The following is a 15814-nucleotide window of genomic DNA, read 5'->3' on the forward strand; positions in this document are numbered from 1 at the left end:
TCAACTAGTATATAGGCATGGCCCTTTCGATCAGGTCATCATTCAGTCTATGGTAATTCTCTTGCTTTGTATAACTTATTTAAAATCTGAGTCATGATCAGCGATGTCATCAAACTCACAGGTCTTGAAAAAAATCTTTTCCATACCCCCCCCCCACGCTAGGCTGGCATAGAAAAGCATACAGTGACCTTATTTTAGTTTCTGGGAACCCTACAGTTTGCTATCCTAAAATGCAGAAAATCTGTTTGCACGTGCGCGTGTGTGTACATACATGCATGCAGCAGCAGCAACACACAACTTTAATCCCAGCACTGGGGAGGCAGAGGCAGGTAGATCTCTGAGAATTCCAGGCCAGCCTGGTCAACAAAGCAAGTTCCAGGATAGCCTATGCTACACAGAAAAACCCTGTCTTGAGAGACAGACAGACAGACAGAGAGAGAGAGAGAGAGAGAGAGAGAGAGAGAGAGAGAGAGAGAGAGAGACTAACTCTCTGTCTTCAGCTCTGACAATGGCATATTTTCTTTATTCCCCATTAACAAATCAGTTACTATCTTGGAATTAGCTCCAGAAATAATCCCTATCACCAATCCTCCAATCACTGTAACTACAAGTCCCCATTAAACAAAAGCAAATGCCTAAAGTTCCGATCTCTTTATCGTAATTTGAACCTACACTTCCCCTCCCATCCAGTCATCAATAGTGCTGGAATTATTCGACAAGGTGTAAACTACATAATACAAGCCCTTTTCATCTATCCATGACACTTCTACCCTCACAACATCCAAACTATTTTATACTGAAGTTCTATTTCCTAACTTCTCCTATCCCCCACAACTTACCAGGTTAACCAACAGAAAGCAGGAAGGTAACACAAATTAATAAATGCAGGTTATCTGCACATTATAACACCCAGAAACAGTTTTATTTCTCATCAGCATTTTGCTTAGCTCCTATGTTTCTCAAAACCAATCTAAAGTTTAACTTGCATTTTTCAAAATAAATACGCATTTAAGAAAATTATCTATTAGTACAGAAGGAAATGAATGATGCCTTTTAAAACAGGTAGCCTTTGAATCCAAGGATTATGCACTATGAAAACAATCTTTCCTGGAGCAAAAAATAACTGACGATAACTCCCAACTGTACTGAACACAAACAGATGCCTTTATCCTTGTCATTATACCCTAAATAATATTGTTTACAGAACATTTACTATGTGCAAGGTATTATAAGTAATCTACATACATGCAAGTACTATACTATTGTATATAATGCTCAGATTTTGGTATCCACAGGGCATCCCATTTCCAATGGATGCCAAGAGACAACTGCACATGGATCTAATATTAACTCTCAGTCTTGAAGAACTTATAAAATTGCATAATAAAGACCCATTCAAAGAACTATTTACAAGTTATAGGTAGTTCTTCCAAATAGGAATGCAAATCTATTTCAAAGAGAAGTTAGGCTGGGTGGTGGTGGTACACACTTTTAATCCTGCCTGGTCTACAAAGCCAGGTCTAGGACAGCCAGGGCTGTTACACAGAAAAATGCTGTGTCAAAAAATCAAACCAAACTAAACCAAAAAAGTGTCAAAGAAAACCAAAAAATACAGATTTTTGCTCAGTAGCTTTCCAATTTTTTTTATTGTTATTGTTGTCTTGTTTTTTCAAAACAGGGTTTCTCTGTAGATTTGGAGGCTGTCCTGGCACTTGCACTGTAGACCAGGCTGGCCTTTTAACTCAGTGATCCGCCTACCTCTGCCTCACAAATGATGGGATTAAAGGTGTGCGCCACCACCGCCCAGCACTTTCCAATTATTAAAGACAACAACACTGTTGTTTAATGATGTGTAGGGTAAGAAAAACACACAGGTTAAATTTCTGTAGATAAATTCTAGTTTACAAAGTCTACCTAGAGTCATCAGACAATGTAACTAAAAAACAAAATCATGAACTTAAAATATACTCCACCTCTGTTCAGTATTCCTTTTACTTTGTTTCCAACTACAAATTAAAGAAAATCTCAACCCAAAGGTTCATCTCAATTATTAATTCCTGTGAGAAATGACCACTTAATTCCTCTCTTTGGCTCTACTTAACAATTCCTCTGTTGAAATACATATTGTTCATTGAGCTCAAGTCAGGTGATAATCAAAAGCAGAAATATAATTTATATGTGATATATATCTCATAATTATGTTAACATACTCTACCATTTGTCCAACCTACCAGGCAGATCCATGTGGTTCCCAAGGGCCAAGACACACCCAGCAAAACTCTGCTTTACAGTTCTGGTTACGGCAAACCATGTGATTACAACCGCCATCCTTCTCAATTGTGACATGGCATTTGGGACATTCCTATGAAAAAAAACTATAAAGTTGGTGTCAATGCTACACTAAGCTGTATTGCTACCATTGAGAGAAACCAGTTCTAGATTTCATTTATTTATTAGAGTTATTACACTTAAATCACTTATAAAAGTAGTAAGCATGTTAATAAATACCATAAAAAATAATCTGCATCATTATTACTGGGGTTTTTTGCTTTGTTTTCTTTTGTTTATCGAGACAGGTTTTCTCTGTTTTACAGTCCTAGCTGTCCTGGAACTCGCTTTGTAGACCAGGTTGGCCTCGAACTCAGAGATTCACCTGCCTCAAAAACATGTGCCACCACCGCCCTGCTTATTACTGGGTTTTAAAAGACATAACAGTGTAATTCCTTTTATAAAATTATTTTTCTTTATATGTCTGTGTGTTTGCCATCTGTGTGCAGGTGCCTGTGGAGACCAGAAGAGGACATCAGATCTCCTAGAGCTGGAATTATAGGAAGTGGTGAGCCACCATGCACGTGGGAATTGAACCCAGGTCCTATGGAAGAGCAGCCAGTGCTCTCAGCTGCTGAATCATCTCTACCCCAGTGAAAACAATCAAAATATTTTTAATCAGAGATAGTAAGTTTGATAAAAACTGTGAAGTATTTTACTCATCGTAACACACTATTGAGTGTCACCTAGCTGCAGAGCACTTTCTATCCTGAGCACTACGCAGAACATTATATGCAGCATAGCATTAAACCCATAAGCCTTCTAACAGTGCTATTTATTCCTGTTTATCACAAGAATAAAAGACAAATAGAAATAACAAGGAAACTAATTCTAGGTCACAAAAGAGCCATATATAAGCAGTCTGAACTTCAGAGTCAGGCAAACAGGTAATCAGGCCCCGACTTTCAAACTAAATTCATACTGAAGTTCACAATTTCCATTTTTGTTCTTATTTACTTTTTTAAGCATTTGTTTTTGTTGTTGTTGAGATAGGAACTCTTTACAAAGCCCTGCTGTCCTAGAACTCACTATATAGACTAGACTGGCTTCAAACTCTGGAATCCGGATGTCTCTGTCTCCCAAATGCTGGGATTAACTATGTGTGCTACAATATCTAGCTTTTTTGAAACTTAAAAATTTGAGTGGTGCAGAGACTGTGTTCACAAGTGTGCGAGAGATGACGCTAGATGTCCTGCGTTATAGCTCTCAGCTTTACAACTCTCAGACACTTTCAGTGAACCTGGAGTTCTTTATCTTCAGCTACAGGGGTTGACCATTGAGCTCCAGAAAGTCTGTCTCTGAAACTCAGCACTGGAGTTACATGGCCACACCTTTTTTATGAGTGTCAGTGATCTGAACTCAGTTCTTCATACGTGAACAGCACTTATCCACCAAGGCATCTTCTCAGCCCTTGTTTTTATGGTTTGATACAAGGTCTCGTGTAGCTTGAGCTGATGTTGAGCTTCTGATCCCCACCTTCATTTCTCCAGTGTTGAGATTACAAGATGTGTCAGCACATCCAGTTCATATGGTGTTTGGGATCAAGACTAATGAGGGCTTTGTGCCTGTTAGGCAAGCTCTCTATCAACTGAGCTACAACCAAAGCCCCAAAGAGACAGAATTTACAACTACTTTCATTAATTAACATACTTCAAAATAAAAATAAGGACTACTACATGGATCCACTTTCAATGTTTTCACTTATGTCATAGTTTAAATGTATAGCAAAAGGCAGATTCAGAGAAACAGTTCTGCTAGGTCTACCTTACATGATCAAAAAATAAAATTAGTTACTCCGCTTAAATCCTGGCCTCTGAAGACTAACTTCTAAAAAGTAAAACTGAGAAACTTAAGGTAGAAAGTTACATTAGCTGGCAACATAGCTCAGGGTTGTAAGGGTACTTACCACCAAGTCTAACAGTTCAATACACTGTACCTATATAGTGGAAGGCAAAATCTGATTCCGAGAGTGGTTCTCCCCTACCTAGACATGAGCACACATATGTACATGCACACAATACAAAAAAATATTTTAAAAAAAAAATTGACATTAGGCCAATATAAGTGAAGTGAAATATACTCACATTTAGTTTAGCAAAATAAGCTTTTTCTACAGGAAATACACGTTTTTACAATAAAAGTAGACCACTATGTATAATGCCTTACAGCCACTCAATAAAATAAACACCTGAAAGTAATAATCCATATGTAGCCATGGGGGTGGGGTGGGGTAGACAAAAGCTATCATAAAGCTCATACCAACATAAACTCACACTGTTTTGCTAATGCTTACAGACCTACCCTTCAATGTGTCAACAGTTCAGGGGTGGGGTAGTGGTGGGAGGATATACACAGATGGACCAACCTTTGTGTTAGCTGCAATCCAATTAGAAGTTTCACTGTCATCATCACACTTTTTAATCCACTTCTTCAACCACTATTTGAAAATAACAATCATTAGAATACAACTAAAACCTTAGGGATAGCAAATTATTTCAGCACTTAAGCAAAGGAAATCTATAAACGTAAGACTCAAAAAGAAATAGATTATCATTAGGCATATTCTCAAAGTAGGAAAATTTGTGGCTGTAAAATCTCATCTATTGCTGAGTGGTGGTGGTGCATGCCTTTAATCCCAGCACTCAGGAGAGAGAGGCAGGCAGATCTCAGTGAGTTTGAGGCCAGCCTGGTCTACAAGAGCTAGTTACAGGACAGGTTCCAAAAACTACAGAGAAACCCTGTCTTAAAAAACACAAAACAAAACAACCCAACTCATTTATATAGGATCAACCGAAAAAGAACTGAAGAATTTTGACTTTTTAAAGTTGAATGGAGAGCCTGGAACCTGGATGAAAAAACTCAAATTATGTTATTTTCCCAAAACAAAGCCTAACTACTCACGGGAATTATAAGAATAAGGAGAAACTTAACACTCAAATGAACGCACATAGAATACTTGCAAATGATCACCCGAAACAAAAAAGCATAGAATAAAATCTTCCACTTGCTAGTACAAAGTCATCGGCTGTTATCTTTAATCAAATCTTAGAAATGTACTGACTCGTTTTTTAAAAAGGGAAAAAAAAAACAAATCTCACCTTACATTTAACAGGATCATGCCAATTTTCGCCACAGTTAAAGCTGTTAAAGGACACAGGAGTTTACATAATTAATATTACTCACTGTAAGTAACAACTCAACCATTTCACCTCTACAGTTCCCCAGTATTGCCAGGAAAATTCTAAATGATTGGCAAATACCAAGGCAGGGAATGTGTTTATTTATTTTACAGTGAATATTTTTTTCGGGATTAGTGTGTTCTAGGACCAACAAATAAAGAATCAATATGTGTGATATGGGAATGATAAAAAGCATAAAGACATGCCCTGATAACTACACAGCAACTGTTTGCAAGACTGGCTCACTCAGATTGCACTGAGAGGCTTTTAGTAGTGTTTCACCAGTGCATACTCTATCTTCATTCGCTTTAGAACAAAAGCCTGCATTTGAAGGTTAATTCACAATTTCATACTAATATACAGCAATAATATAGATAATAATAATTAGATACAAAAGGGGATATCTTTGCATAATATGACTAGATTAAACTCAGCCCTGCAGAGAAAAATGGTGTTGGTCAATCTATCCAAAACAAAACAAAAAAATCATGGTGGCTTATATGTAATCCTAGTACTAAGTACATGCATGTTTACAGGTTAGGTGTATAAAAGAGGAAAACACAAAAGCTTATGGGAAAACATCGAATTGGGCATGGTAACCTGTAAAATCCTAGGCCTCAAGGAGAATACAGAATTCAAGGCTAGCTTGAGGTACATAACACCCTTCCTCAAAATGGGGGCGGGGCAGAGCAGGGATGACACAGAACACAACAGGGTACCCACTGCTGTGGAGCCCACCAGATTGCAATGAATTTCTCCAAACCAATGGCTATAAAGGAGGAGCTCGGTGAGTCACAAGGTAAGATATGAATGTGGGAAAGGAATTCCAGGGATGCAGCATTAAAGGTTAAAGGGACGGGAAAGATGGGGGGGGGGGGCAGAATAATCAAAATGTACTGGCTATGCGTAAAATTGTCAAAGAAGAAATTTAGTGAAACCTATACAAAATGAAACCAGTTATTATTATGATTATTACGTAATTTATAAAAATGTTTGTCAAAGAGAGAAGTAATGAGGTTAAGGATATAATTATTTCTCTGACAAGGAAGACAGGGAATCCGATAAAACAGGCAACCAAGGAGTTTCAAATGTATGCTGCATTTCCTACCAAAAAGAGACAAGGAGATGGAGAGATGGCTCAATAAGTAGGAGCATTTGTTGCTTTTGCAGTGGACCCAGGTTTGACAAGATCACTCACATGTAAACTGACAACCAACTCCAGTTAAAGGGATCTGATGCCCTCCCTTCTTCTGGCCTCTATGGACACTGAATGCATGTGATATATATACATGAAGGTAAAACACAATACACATAAATAAATCTAACTACATTAAACAAATTTTTACAAAAAAGAGAAATGTTTCTTATTAAAACATAAATTTGAGAGTGTGCATGGAATCAGATTTGATCTTCTTGCCTGTAACAAAGGTATTCGATGTGTGGTAGCAGGCACGTGTGTGCTAATAGTAAATATTTGAAAGTTGGAGGACAACATCTATCCTCATCTTTGACCTTCTTTGAAGCAGGGTCTCTCTTCCCTTTTTAGTGTTCACTGCTGTGCACACCAGCCTACCTGGCACACAAATTCTTAGTGAATCTCTTGCTTTTGCCTCATATCACTATAGGAGCATTGGGAGTATAGGTGCAAGCTGGGGTGCCCAGCTTTATATGGTTTGGGGCCTCAAGTCCCTAACTCTTGCACAGTAAGCACTTTACACACTGAATCATCATCCCAGGTCACAGGACTAAACTCTAAAACTATAAGGGCACTGTTATCTCTAATCAACACAATTTGCATTGTATACATGCTTGCATGTTTGTGAATTTATTTGCTCTTTGGGGATATTTATTAATTCGAAGGCTATTTTTAAAGAATCCGAACATTACTGAAATACCTACCAACAGAACACCTATTTGTTAGCACTAGTTCCCTCATTTTCTTTAAAAATACAGTAAAATCTTTTTACCTTTCTGCTATATTCTTCAAGTGCCCCACCCTGATACCAATGCTGAAACCTAATCATCAGTGTGACAGCATTAAAAGGGAGGGGTTGTTGGGTACGATGGTGTATAGCTTTAACCTAGCACGTGGAAGGCAGATCCTTGTGGGTTTGAAGAGCCCAGTCTAATCTACTAATCTAATCTACTAGTGAGTTTTAGAACAGCCAGCACTATGTAGAGATACGGTCGCAATACCACCACGCCCCCACCCACCCTCTGCAAGTATACGCAGGTGCACACAAGCACATCTAGGAATAGTTTGTAAGGTGATTGTCATGAGGGTTGTATTCATGAGCAATACAATAAAGAGATGCACACAGCTGTATTGTTCCATCTACCATGTGAGATTATTCACAAGATTTCCTCTATATAGTAAAAAGCAGACCCACAACTGCTGTGCAACAATCCTCTTGTCCATTGTAAAGATCTGTCACTTGAATTGCTTTAACAAAATCCAGATTGAGCCCGGCGGTGGTTGCGTGTGCTTTTAATCCCAGTACTCGGGAGGCAGAGGCAGGTGGATCTCTGTGAGTTTGAGGCCAGACTGGTCTACAGAGCAAGTTCCAGGACAGGCTCCAAAAGCTACAGAAAAACCCTGTCTCGGGCGGGGGGGGGAAACCAACAACAACAATAAAAAGCTGACTGTTGAATATAGTCAGGCTGACCAAACTAAAGATGAAGGAGAAAGGCTGAGTCAGGAGACACCAGCCAGACTCAGATTTGGGTATGCCAAACTGACACGTGGCAGAGCATAAATAAGGAATATGGGTTAATTTAAAATGTAAGAGCTAATTAATAAGTTAATAATGAGACTGACTATATTGGTCAAGCATACTAAGCCTCTGTGTGGTGATTTGGGAAGTAGGCACTGGGTATTTGGCACCCAGCAGCTGCAAAACAGGAAACTTCCACCTACACAAAACAACACAAATAATTCACCAGCACAATGACCCAGGATTTCCCCATTTGAAAAAGAAATGACTGCTGTGTAAATACTAGATAATCTTGGTATTTTGTTATAGGAAAATGGTAATGAGAAATAAGGAGGGTTCATTAAACAAAGCTTAAAATGAGGAAGCAGATTTGTAAATCAATAATAGACAGGGTTTGGGATGTGTGTTAAAAAAAGAATATATTATCTTGAATAGAGACTATTCCAGGGTGATTAAGTGAGACTTTATAATGAAGAAGGAGATATAGAGAAAGTCTCCGTCATCTTAAAAGAATATCTACCAATTCTAAATAGAATGCATGTGGAGCTAAAACCAATAAAGGTCATTCTGATGATGCCACTGATGAAAATGAGGAACATGCTATTGCAAACTAGAACACAACCATTCATTGTAAAAACCAGAACATGACTTAACTGTGAGTACCAGACTGTTTTTATGCTATGTAGAATGTATAAATAATGAAACTCAATTTTTGACTGAATAAACATCGTTGAAGATGCAGCTTGGCTTCGGAGTCAAAGATGGACTTAAAGATTAATCACTAACGAAAAAGGTGTAAGATCTTTCAAATTGAGAAATTCTCAGGATATCCATATAGGAAAAGAAAGCCAGTTAAACAGTTCAGAGACACTAAAATGTTCCTGAATATTTGGAGTTGAAAAGTCTCTGATGAGTTCAGACAGAGGAAAAGTATACTATAGAACTCTAAAGTTCCAAGATACTAACAGCCAAACAACCAAAATTACCTACAAAACCATATACCAATATTTTCTTGTAAGATTAAAACTTGCCTAAATCAAGTAAATTTTTATTTTTAAATAGACCATACATTATTTATTCCTTATAATCTGTGAGAATATACAGGTAGAGAGCAAGATTCAGATGGAACAAAATATGACATGACAGCATTGGACCAGAGAGATGTGGATAAAGCACTGCCACTAAGCTTTGACTGAAGCCTGATGCCCAAAATACAACACACTCTCACTAAGCACAATGAGCACGTAAGCACTATACACACACTCACACCTGTGTTTTCCGAATGTTGAAAAACGGGGGAAATTAACCCAGATTTTAAGATTTCTCTCTTTAAAAGTTAAAGTAAAATATAGAGAAAATTAGGATTATAGCTTCATTTTCCCTTGATAAATTCAGCAGATGTGGCGGCATATGCTTATCCCAGAACTCGGGGGGATTAAAAGAGAATAAATAAACATGAGTCTGAGGCCAATCCGGGCAATGAAATGAGACTGCCTTAAAACAAAACACACACACACTCTCTAACACCCTAACACACTCTCTCACCCTCTCCCTCTCTCTCTCTCTCCCCAAAATATAAATGCATCAAGAAGAAAAGAATCTTAAGATGTGGTTTCTCATTTAATTAAAAGAAATAAACTATTTCTAACTAGTATCTCCCAGCATGAAGCTTCCCCCATTTTATTAGTATGATTAAAAAGAAAACGTAGAAACTCCACATTCACGTCACTCATTTAGGAAATCACTTGCTTACCAAAACTGGCGCCCACATTTGCAGCGAACAGGTTTTGCATCAGGATATTGGACTTTGACAACATGGTGGCAATCTGGGGCAGGACACCACTTTAACAGTCGGTTGCACTAAAATGTAAGTTAGAAAACCTTTAAAATGATAGCAAGTTAAATACACAAATCTAGAATAAAGTTGGAAGAGAGATAACACCCTATGAAGTACACAATAGTGCTCTGAAGGATAATATCACCTTTTAATGAGAAATGTGTTAGGTTTGTCTCCATCTAGGAAGATAAATGATATTTCTATTTTACTTTGTTAAAAATGTAGCAGATTAGCCAGGCAGTGGAAGTGAATTCCTTTAATCTCAGCATTTGGGAGGCAGAGACAGGTGGATCTTTGTTGAGTTCGAGGCCAGCATGGTCTATGCAGTGACTTCAAGAACAGCCAGGGCTGTTACAAAAAGAAACCCCGTTTTGTAAATCCAAAACAAACAAAATAAAACAAAAAAAGAAGAAAAAGAAAAAAAGGGGCAGGTTACATTGACTGAAGCCTTTTCAATAGTAAGCAATCCTTGCAACTTGTTTCTCTCTCTCCTTCCCTTCCTTCCTTCCTTCCTTCCTTCCTTCCCTTTCTTTCTTTCTTTTTGAATAAAGTTAAGGACCACATTAAGCACATGTTTTACCTAAGGAGCCACACCCCAACTCTAGAGGATCTAGTTTGCTGATTCATTATTTGTTTACTTTGGTTTTAGGTACCTGTACCCGCTAGGGAAGCCTTTGACCACAAAGCTGTATCCCCAGACCATCACAAGATTAATCTTTAAATTTCTAATTCTATAGAACATAAGAACTATGTTTTATTCTACCTACAAATCCCACTCCTTAGCTTATTTCCATATGCAATCCTACCTCAGCCTCACTATTTCTGAGACTACAGGATAAAGCAACAATGTGCCAGTTTAGACATTTTTGTGATTACTAACAAACCTCAATTCTAGAGTAAACTTTTACTTCTGAGACAAGGTCTTACTAAACAGTCACAGCTGGCCTGAAATTCACCCCATAGACCAAGCTGACCTCCACATATATGTGTGTCACCAAAATCAGCCCAGGGAAATTTTCTTAAAATGCAAGAAAATCAGGTAAATTCATAATCTAGGAAGGTGTTTAGATGCTATACAACAGCCTGGGATACGCTAATGGGTTTATTTCATTTCTCCCTTTGACTAGAGAAAAAATTAAAAACACAAAACCACTCTTACACAATAGGAAAAGACTGACTCTTACTGCCTGAAAACAAAATAATCCTTTTAACAATAGATTCTCAACTGTTTCTACAACTGTTTTTCGTTTGTTTGCTTATTTGTTTTATGATAAGGTTTTGCTATGTAGACCTGGTTATTCTAGAACTGGGTAAGTAAAGCAGCAAACCAGACTCTGTCTCGTGCAGTGTTTAATTTTGGTTTTTGTTTATCTTTCTGTTTTAAGACATCGTCTCTCACTAGGTAGTCCAGATTACTCTCAAACTTGCAATTCTCTTGCCTCAACCACTCCAGTACTACAATTTCCCAGAGTATACCATCCCACTCAGGTAAAATACAAACTATGAAATATTTTATTATATAAATAAGGCATGTCTTAAGTAACATTTTGCATCAGGATTCAAAAGTCAACTAACTGGCTAAGGGTATAACTCATTAGAAGATCACTTGCATAAAGTATACTAATAATTTCAAAATATACAATATACCTATATTATTCAATTTTACAGTTTAATTAATAAAGACTATTTTCTAGAATTAAAATACCAAGATATACAAACGTTAACTATCATGGACTTGGCACTTTCAATAAAAAAAACCTGAGAATAAATCATTTTGTTTCACAGCCTACACACAGTGTTCTCTGTAGCAGCTACTCAATTGTGCCAACACAGCACAAAATCAGTAAGAACAAATATGCAATAAATATTTTCCAATAAATCCGTTTTTGTTTGCCTGTTTTTTGAAACAGTGTCTCTCATTGTAGCCTTGGCTGTCTTGGAACTCACAGGGATAAACCTCTGCCTCCCTGAATGATGGCGTTTTAAAGGCATGTCTTCTTTTTTAAAAATTATTATTCATTCATTCATTTATTTAAATTTTTAGTTTTTCAAGACAGTGTTTCTTTGTGTAGCTTTAGAGCCTATCCTGGAACTTGCTATGTAGACCAGGCTGGCCTTAAATTCACAAAGATCCTCCTACTGCTACCTCCCTAGTGCTGGGATTAAAGGCAAGTGCCAACACTGTTCGGCCCAATAAATATTTAGTTGCAAACATGGGTAAGGCAATTTGCTGACCAATGGAGTCTAAGAAAAAAATATATAATATAAATACAGCATCTTTTTTTAATTTTAAAAAATTATGTCTGTATGTGTGTCTGTACACTGTGTTCATGCCTGGCCCACGGAAAAAAATAAAGGGCCCTGGATCCTCTGGGACTGGGAAACAGACAATTATGAGCTACCATGTGAGTGTTGGGGAAAGAACCCAAGTCCTCTCAAGGAGAAGCCAGTGCTACTCTCTCCAACACCGTAATTACAGTAATCTTTATTAGCAATGAATCGTAAGACAGAGAAATACACATGATTATGCCATGTTAATAACATACTACAATTCTTTGCTAGGGATAAAAAAACAGTAAAGAAAAATACTGTTGAAAAAGTAATTTCATGAGCACAGCTCAAAATTATTTTCTTTAGTAAGTGTTCTAAATATGGTAGCAGGCTCTTGACAGTTTGAAAATTAGTAATTCAGCTGAAAAATTAGCATTTCAGATGCTGGGCACCCAGTACTCAGGAGGCAGAGGCAGATGGATCTCTATAAGTTAGAGGCCAGCCTGCTCTACAGAGCCAGCCAAGGCTACACTGTGAGACCATGTTTCAAAAAAAGGAAAACGAAAAAAACTACAACAAAAAGAACCTAACTAATATTCATATTAATAAACAGAATTTTTAAAAACTAAAATTAGACAAGCATAAACCACTTACCTCTACAAAACTATTTGTTATTAAATGCTGATATTTTAATTTAACTTTTGAATCTGTGATCAGGCGCCTGAAACCAAGAATAAAAGAAATTTATTAAATTTAAGTTTATTAAGCCAAGTTTCAACACACATATAAATAAAATGTAACTTCAAAAACTGTTTAGGCTATGGCATAAAAACTACCCTAAGTTGAAAATATCCATATGCACATCCTCCATCACTCAAACAACTACTAGTCCTAACAGTGATCTCCAAGTTTCTGTAATGTGACTTGGATAGACAATTTCCTCATATTTTATATTCTAAATATTCTATTTTGCTGAGTTCGCATAGCAGTCTAAAGACTGCAAATTTGCATCCCTTATAAGACTTCTGCCAGCAATTCATGACTGTCTGCCTTTAAACCCCCGACAGTGCATGAAATAAAACAAATGCTGTCAACAAAATTGTCAAAGAATGGATCCAGTATTGTGGTTAACTAATGTGTATATAATTTTGAAGATTGCCTTCATGTGACAGTTTTTGGGAATTAAATGGAAAAACTGACAGCAACCTGGTTTTCTCTGAACACCTCTGAACAACAATTTGTGTAACTCACAACACAGAGAGAGGCATGAAAATAAGGACGATAAACAGTTGAAGTCTCACTAGTTCCATGGGAAGCATCATTCTGAATGTCATAGGAAAATGGTGTTAAGAGCTAAGGACATAGATCAATGTTTAAGCCTCTGCCAAGCGCATCCAAGAACAAGGTTCAATCACCACTGCCAAGGTTTTTTTTGTTTTTTGGTTTTTATTTTTAGTTGGTATTAAATCAAGTGGTAGTGTGTGATGGCCAATAACAACCTTTTTAAAAAAGCATATAATCTAATTTTTTTAATAAGACAGTTTTGTATGCTCTGATTTTGTCATTAATTTAACTTTTTAGCTTTCAAATTTTTTGTCATTATTATCAATGATATGGGGGTCTCTATGTAGATAACAATATTAATAATTATAATTATTAAAGGGGTCTTTATGTAGTACACACTCCTGGCTGTCCTGGAACTATGTAGCCCAGGCTTGCCTTGATTTTACAGAGATCCTTCTCCCTCTGGTTCCCAAGTGCTGGGATTAAAGGCGTGAACTATCATGTCCAGTCCTTTCATTTTTTTTAAGCTTCACATCCTCCTCCCTCTGTCCTTCCTTAAAATCTCACTCTCTTATGCCACTCTTAGATGTACTCATCATGTCAGGACATATGGGGGCAGGGAAGACAAGTCTCACTGTGTAGCGTAAGCTGGCCTGCTAAGCACTATGCATACCAAGAGGACCTGAAATCTGTTGTAGGTGTGGTTGTCCATGCCTAGATCCCCAACATACTGTTCTATTTCCTCAAAAATCCTAAATACCATACATCTTCAGGAATACTACTATATATAACTATACCCCTCCCCTACCCAGAATAGACAGAGAAAAATGCCACGAAGGGGACTTGAGGTGAAACAACCTTCATTTGAGTATGGCTCACAACTTTGAAATGAGAGTAAGTTCTCTGACCTTTCTATTCCTCGGGTTACTATTCTGCAAAAACAATTTGTAAATTTAAAGATCTGTGAAACTGGAAGTGTCTAACAAATAGCATATGCTCACTAAATATTAAATGCACAAAAGTTGAAAGAATTCACCATCATTTAATTATAGCAATTAGCATAATCTTGTTTTAATATCTTTTTTTGTTTATTCATTCCCAAACAATAAGCTCCATGAAAAAACTATCTTGTGTCTAGCATGCTGGTTAACTATTCAGTGTTTGATAAGGTTTTTCCACCCTGGGGGAGAGGGGGAAAAGGGCAGTGTTCAACAAAGGTTTCTTACACCTCTGGCTGTCCTGGAACTTGCTTTGTAGATCAGGCTGGCTTGGAACTCAGAGAGATCTGCCTGCCTCTACCTCCTGAGTGTAACCAGCTAGGTATTTTTAAACATATGAACCTTCAAATTTACAAGTGCCGGAGGCAATGTCTAATAATAATTAGTCTATTTGAGAGTTCATCAACAAGTTAAACACAGCATTACCACGACCCTCTTCAACTTCCCTCCTAGATATATGTGCTTAGAACTTAAAATGAGTGCCCAACAAAATCTTATACACAAAGCTCACGAGAAAAACTTTCACAACAAGCTGAAAAAGCTCTAAAACACAACTCAACCATAAAAAAGATCTAAGTGGTGATTCATGCCAAAGTGAATGAATCTCAATCTCAATATCTCTCTCTCTCAAACACACACACACACACACACACACACACACACACACACACACACACAAATTCTATGTCAAATAATGAAACCAGAGGGGGGGGACATATTATGATTCCATTTAATATGATCTCTAGGTTAGACTAAACAATACACATAGAAACTAGACAAGTGCTTGGTAAGACATTGGAACATGTGGGAATTGAATGGAAACAGAATGATAAAATTATTTTAGGAGGTTAACACGGTAGGGTTTTCCCTTTGATTCCAATTTGTAATGCATCACAAGACAGTTTCTTAAAACAAAAATATCAGGAGGTAGGGAAAAGTCACAACTGCTACTTTGTATGGATGTTACATCAGTAAAATAAAGTATATAACTCTAAGTCAGATGCTCTGGTTCCAAAGATATTTAAATGTCTATTATCCATAATGCTTCTCTGATTCTACAAAACATTTATTATGGCTGATCTTAGCTAGACAGAATGGCTTCATACCTTTAAGAATAGCACTATTAAGATGAATGAAAGCTCCTGCTATTAATATGTTAATTGTATTGATATCAGTTGCTACCTCTTTTGTTGAAAAAAAAAG

The 15814-nt window shown here is 37.1% G+C and overlaps 1 protein-coding gene across 2 annotated transcripts in view; it reads right to left on the bottom strand.

Moving 5' to 3' along the window:
- Positions 1–15814, bottom strand: part of Arih1 (ariadne RBR E3 ubiquitin protein ligase 1) — a 102607-nt gene that overhangs the window by 17682 nt on the left and 69111 nt on the right. For both annotated transcript variants that reach the window (XM_085689151.2, XM_085689150.2), the window contains exons 6-10: positions 12984–13050; positions 9975–10081; positions 5427–5469; positions 4694–4765; positions 2232–2362 (exon numbers count right to left, since the gene is read on the bottom strand). In XM_085689151.2, the coding sequence (XP_085545277.1) occupies positions 2232–2362; positions 4694–4765; positions 5427–5469; positions 9975–10081; positions 12984–13050 (420 nt within the window). The remainder of the gene's footprint in view (positions 1–2231; positions 2363–4693; positions 4766–5426; positions 5470–9974; positions 10082–12983; positions 13051–15814) is intronic.

This window comes from Myodes glareolus, chromosome 4, assembly GCF_982192425.1.
Source record: "Myodes glareolus chromosome 4, mMyoGla1.1, whole genome shotgun sequence".
Classification (NCBI taxonomy): Eukaryota; Metazoa; Chordata; class Mammalia; order Rodentia; family Cricetidae; genus Myodes; species Myodes glareolus.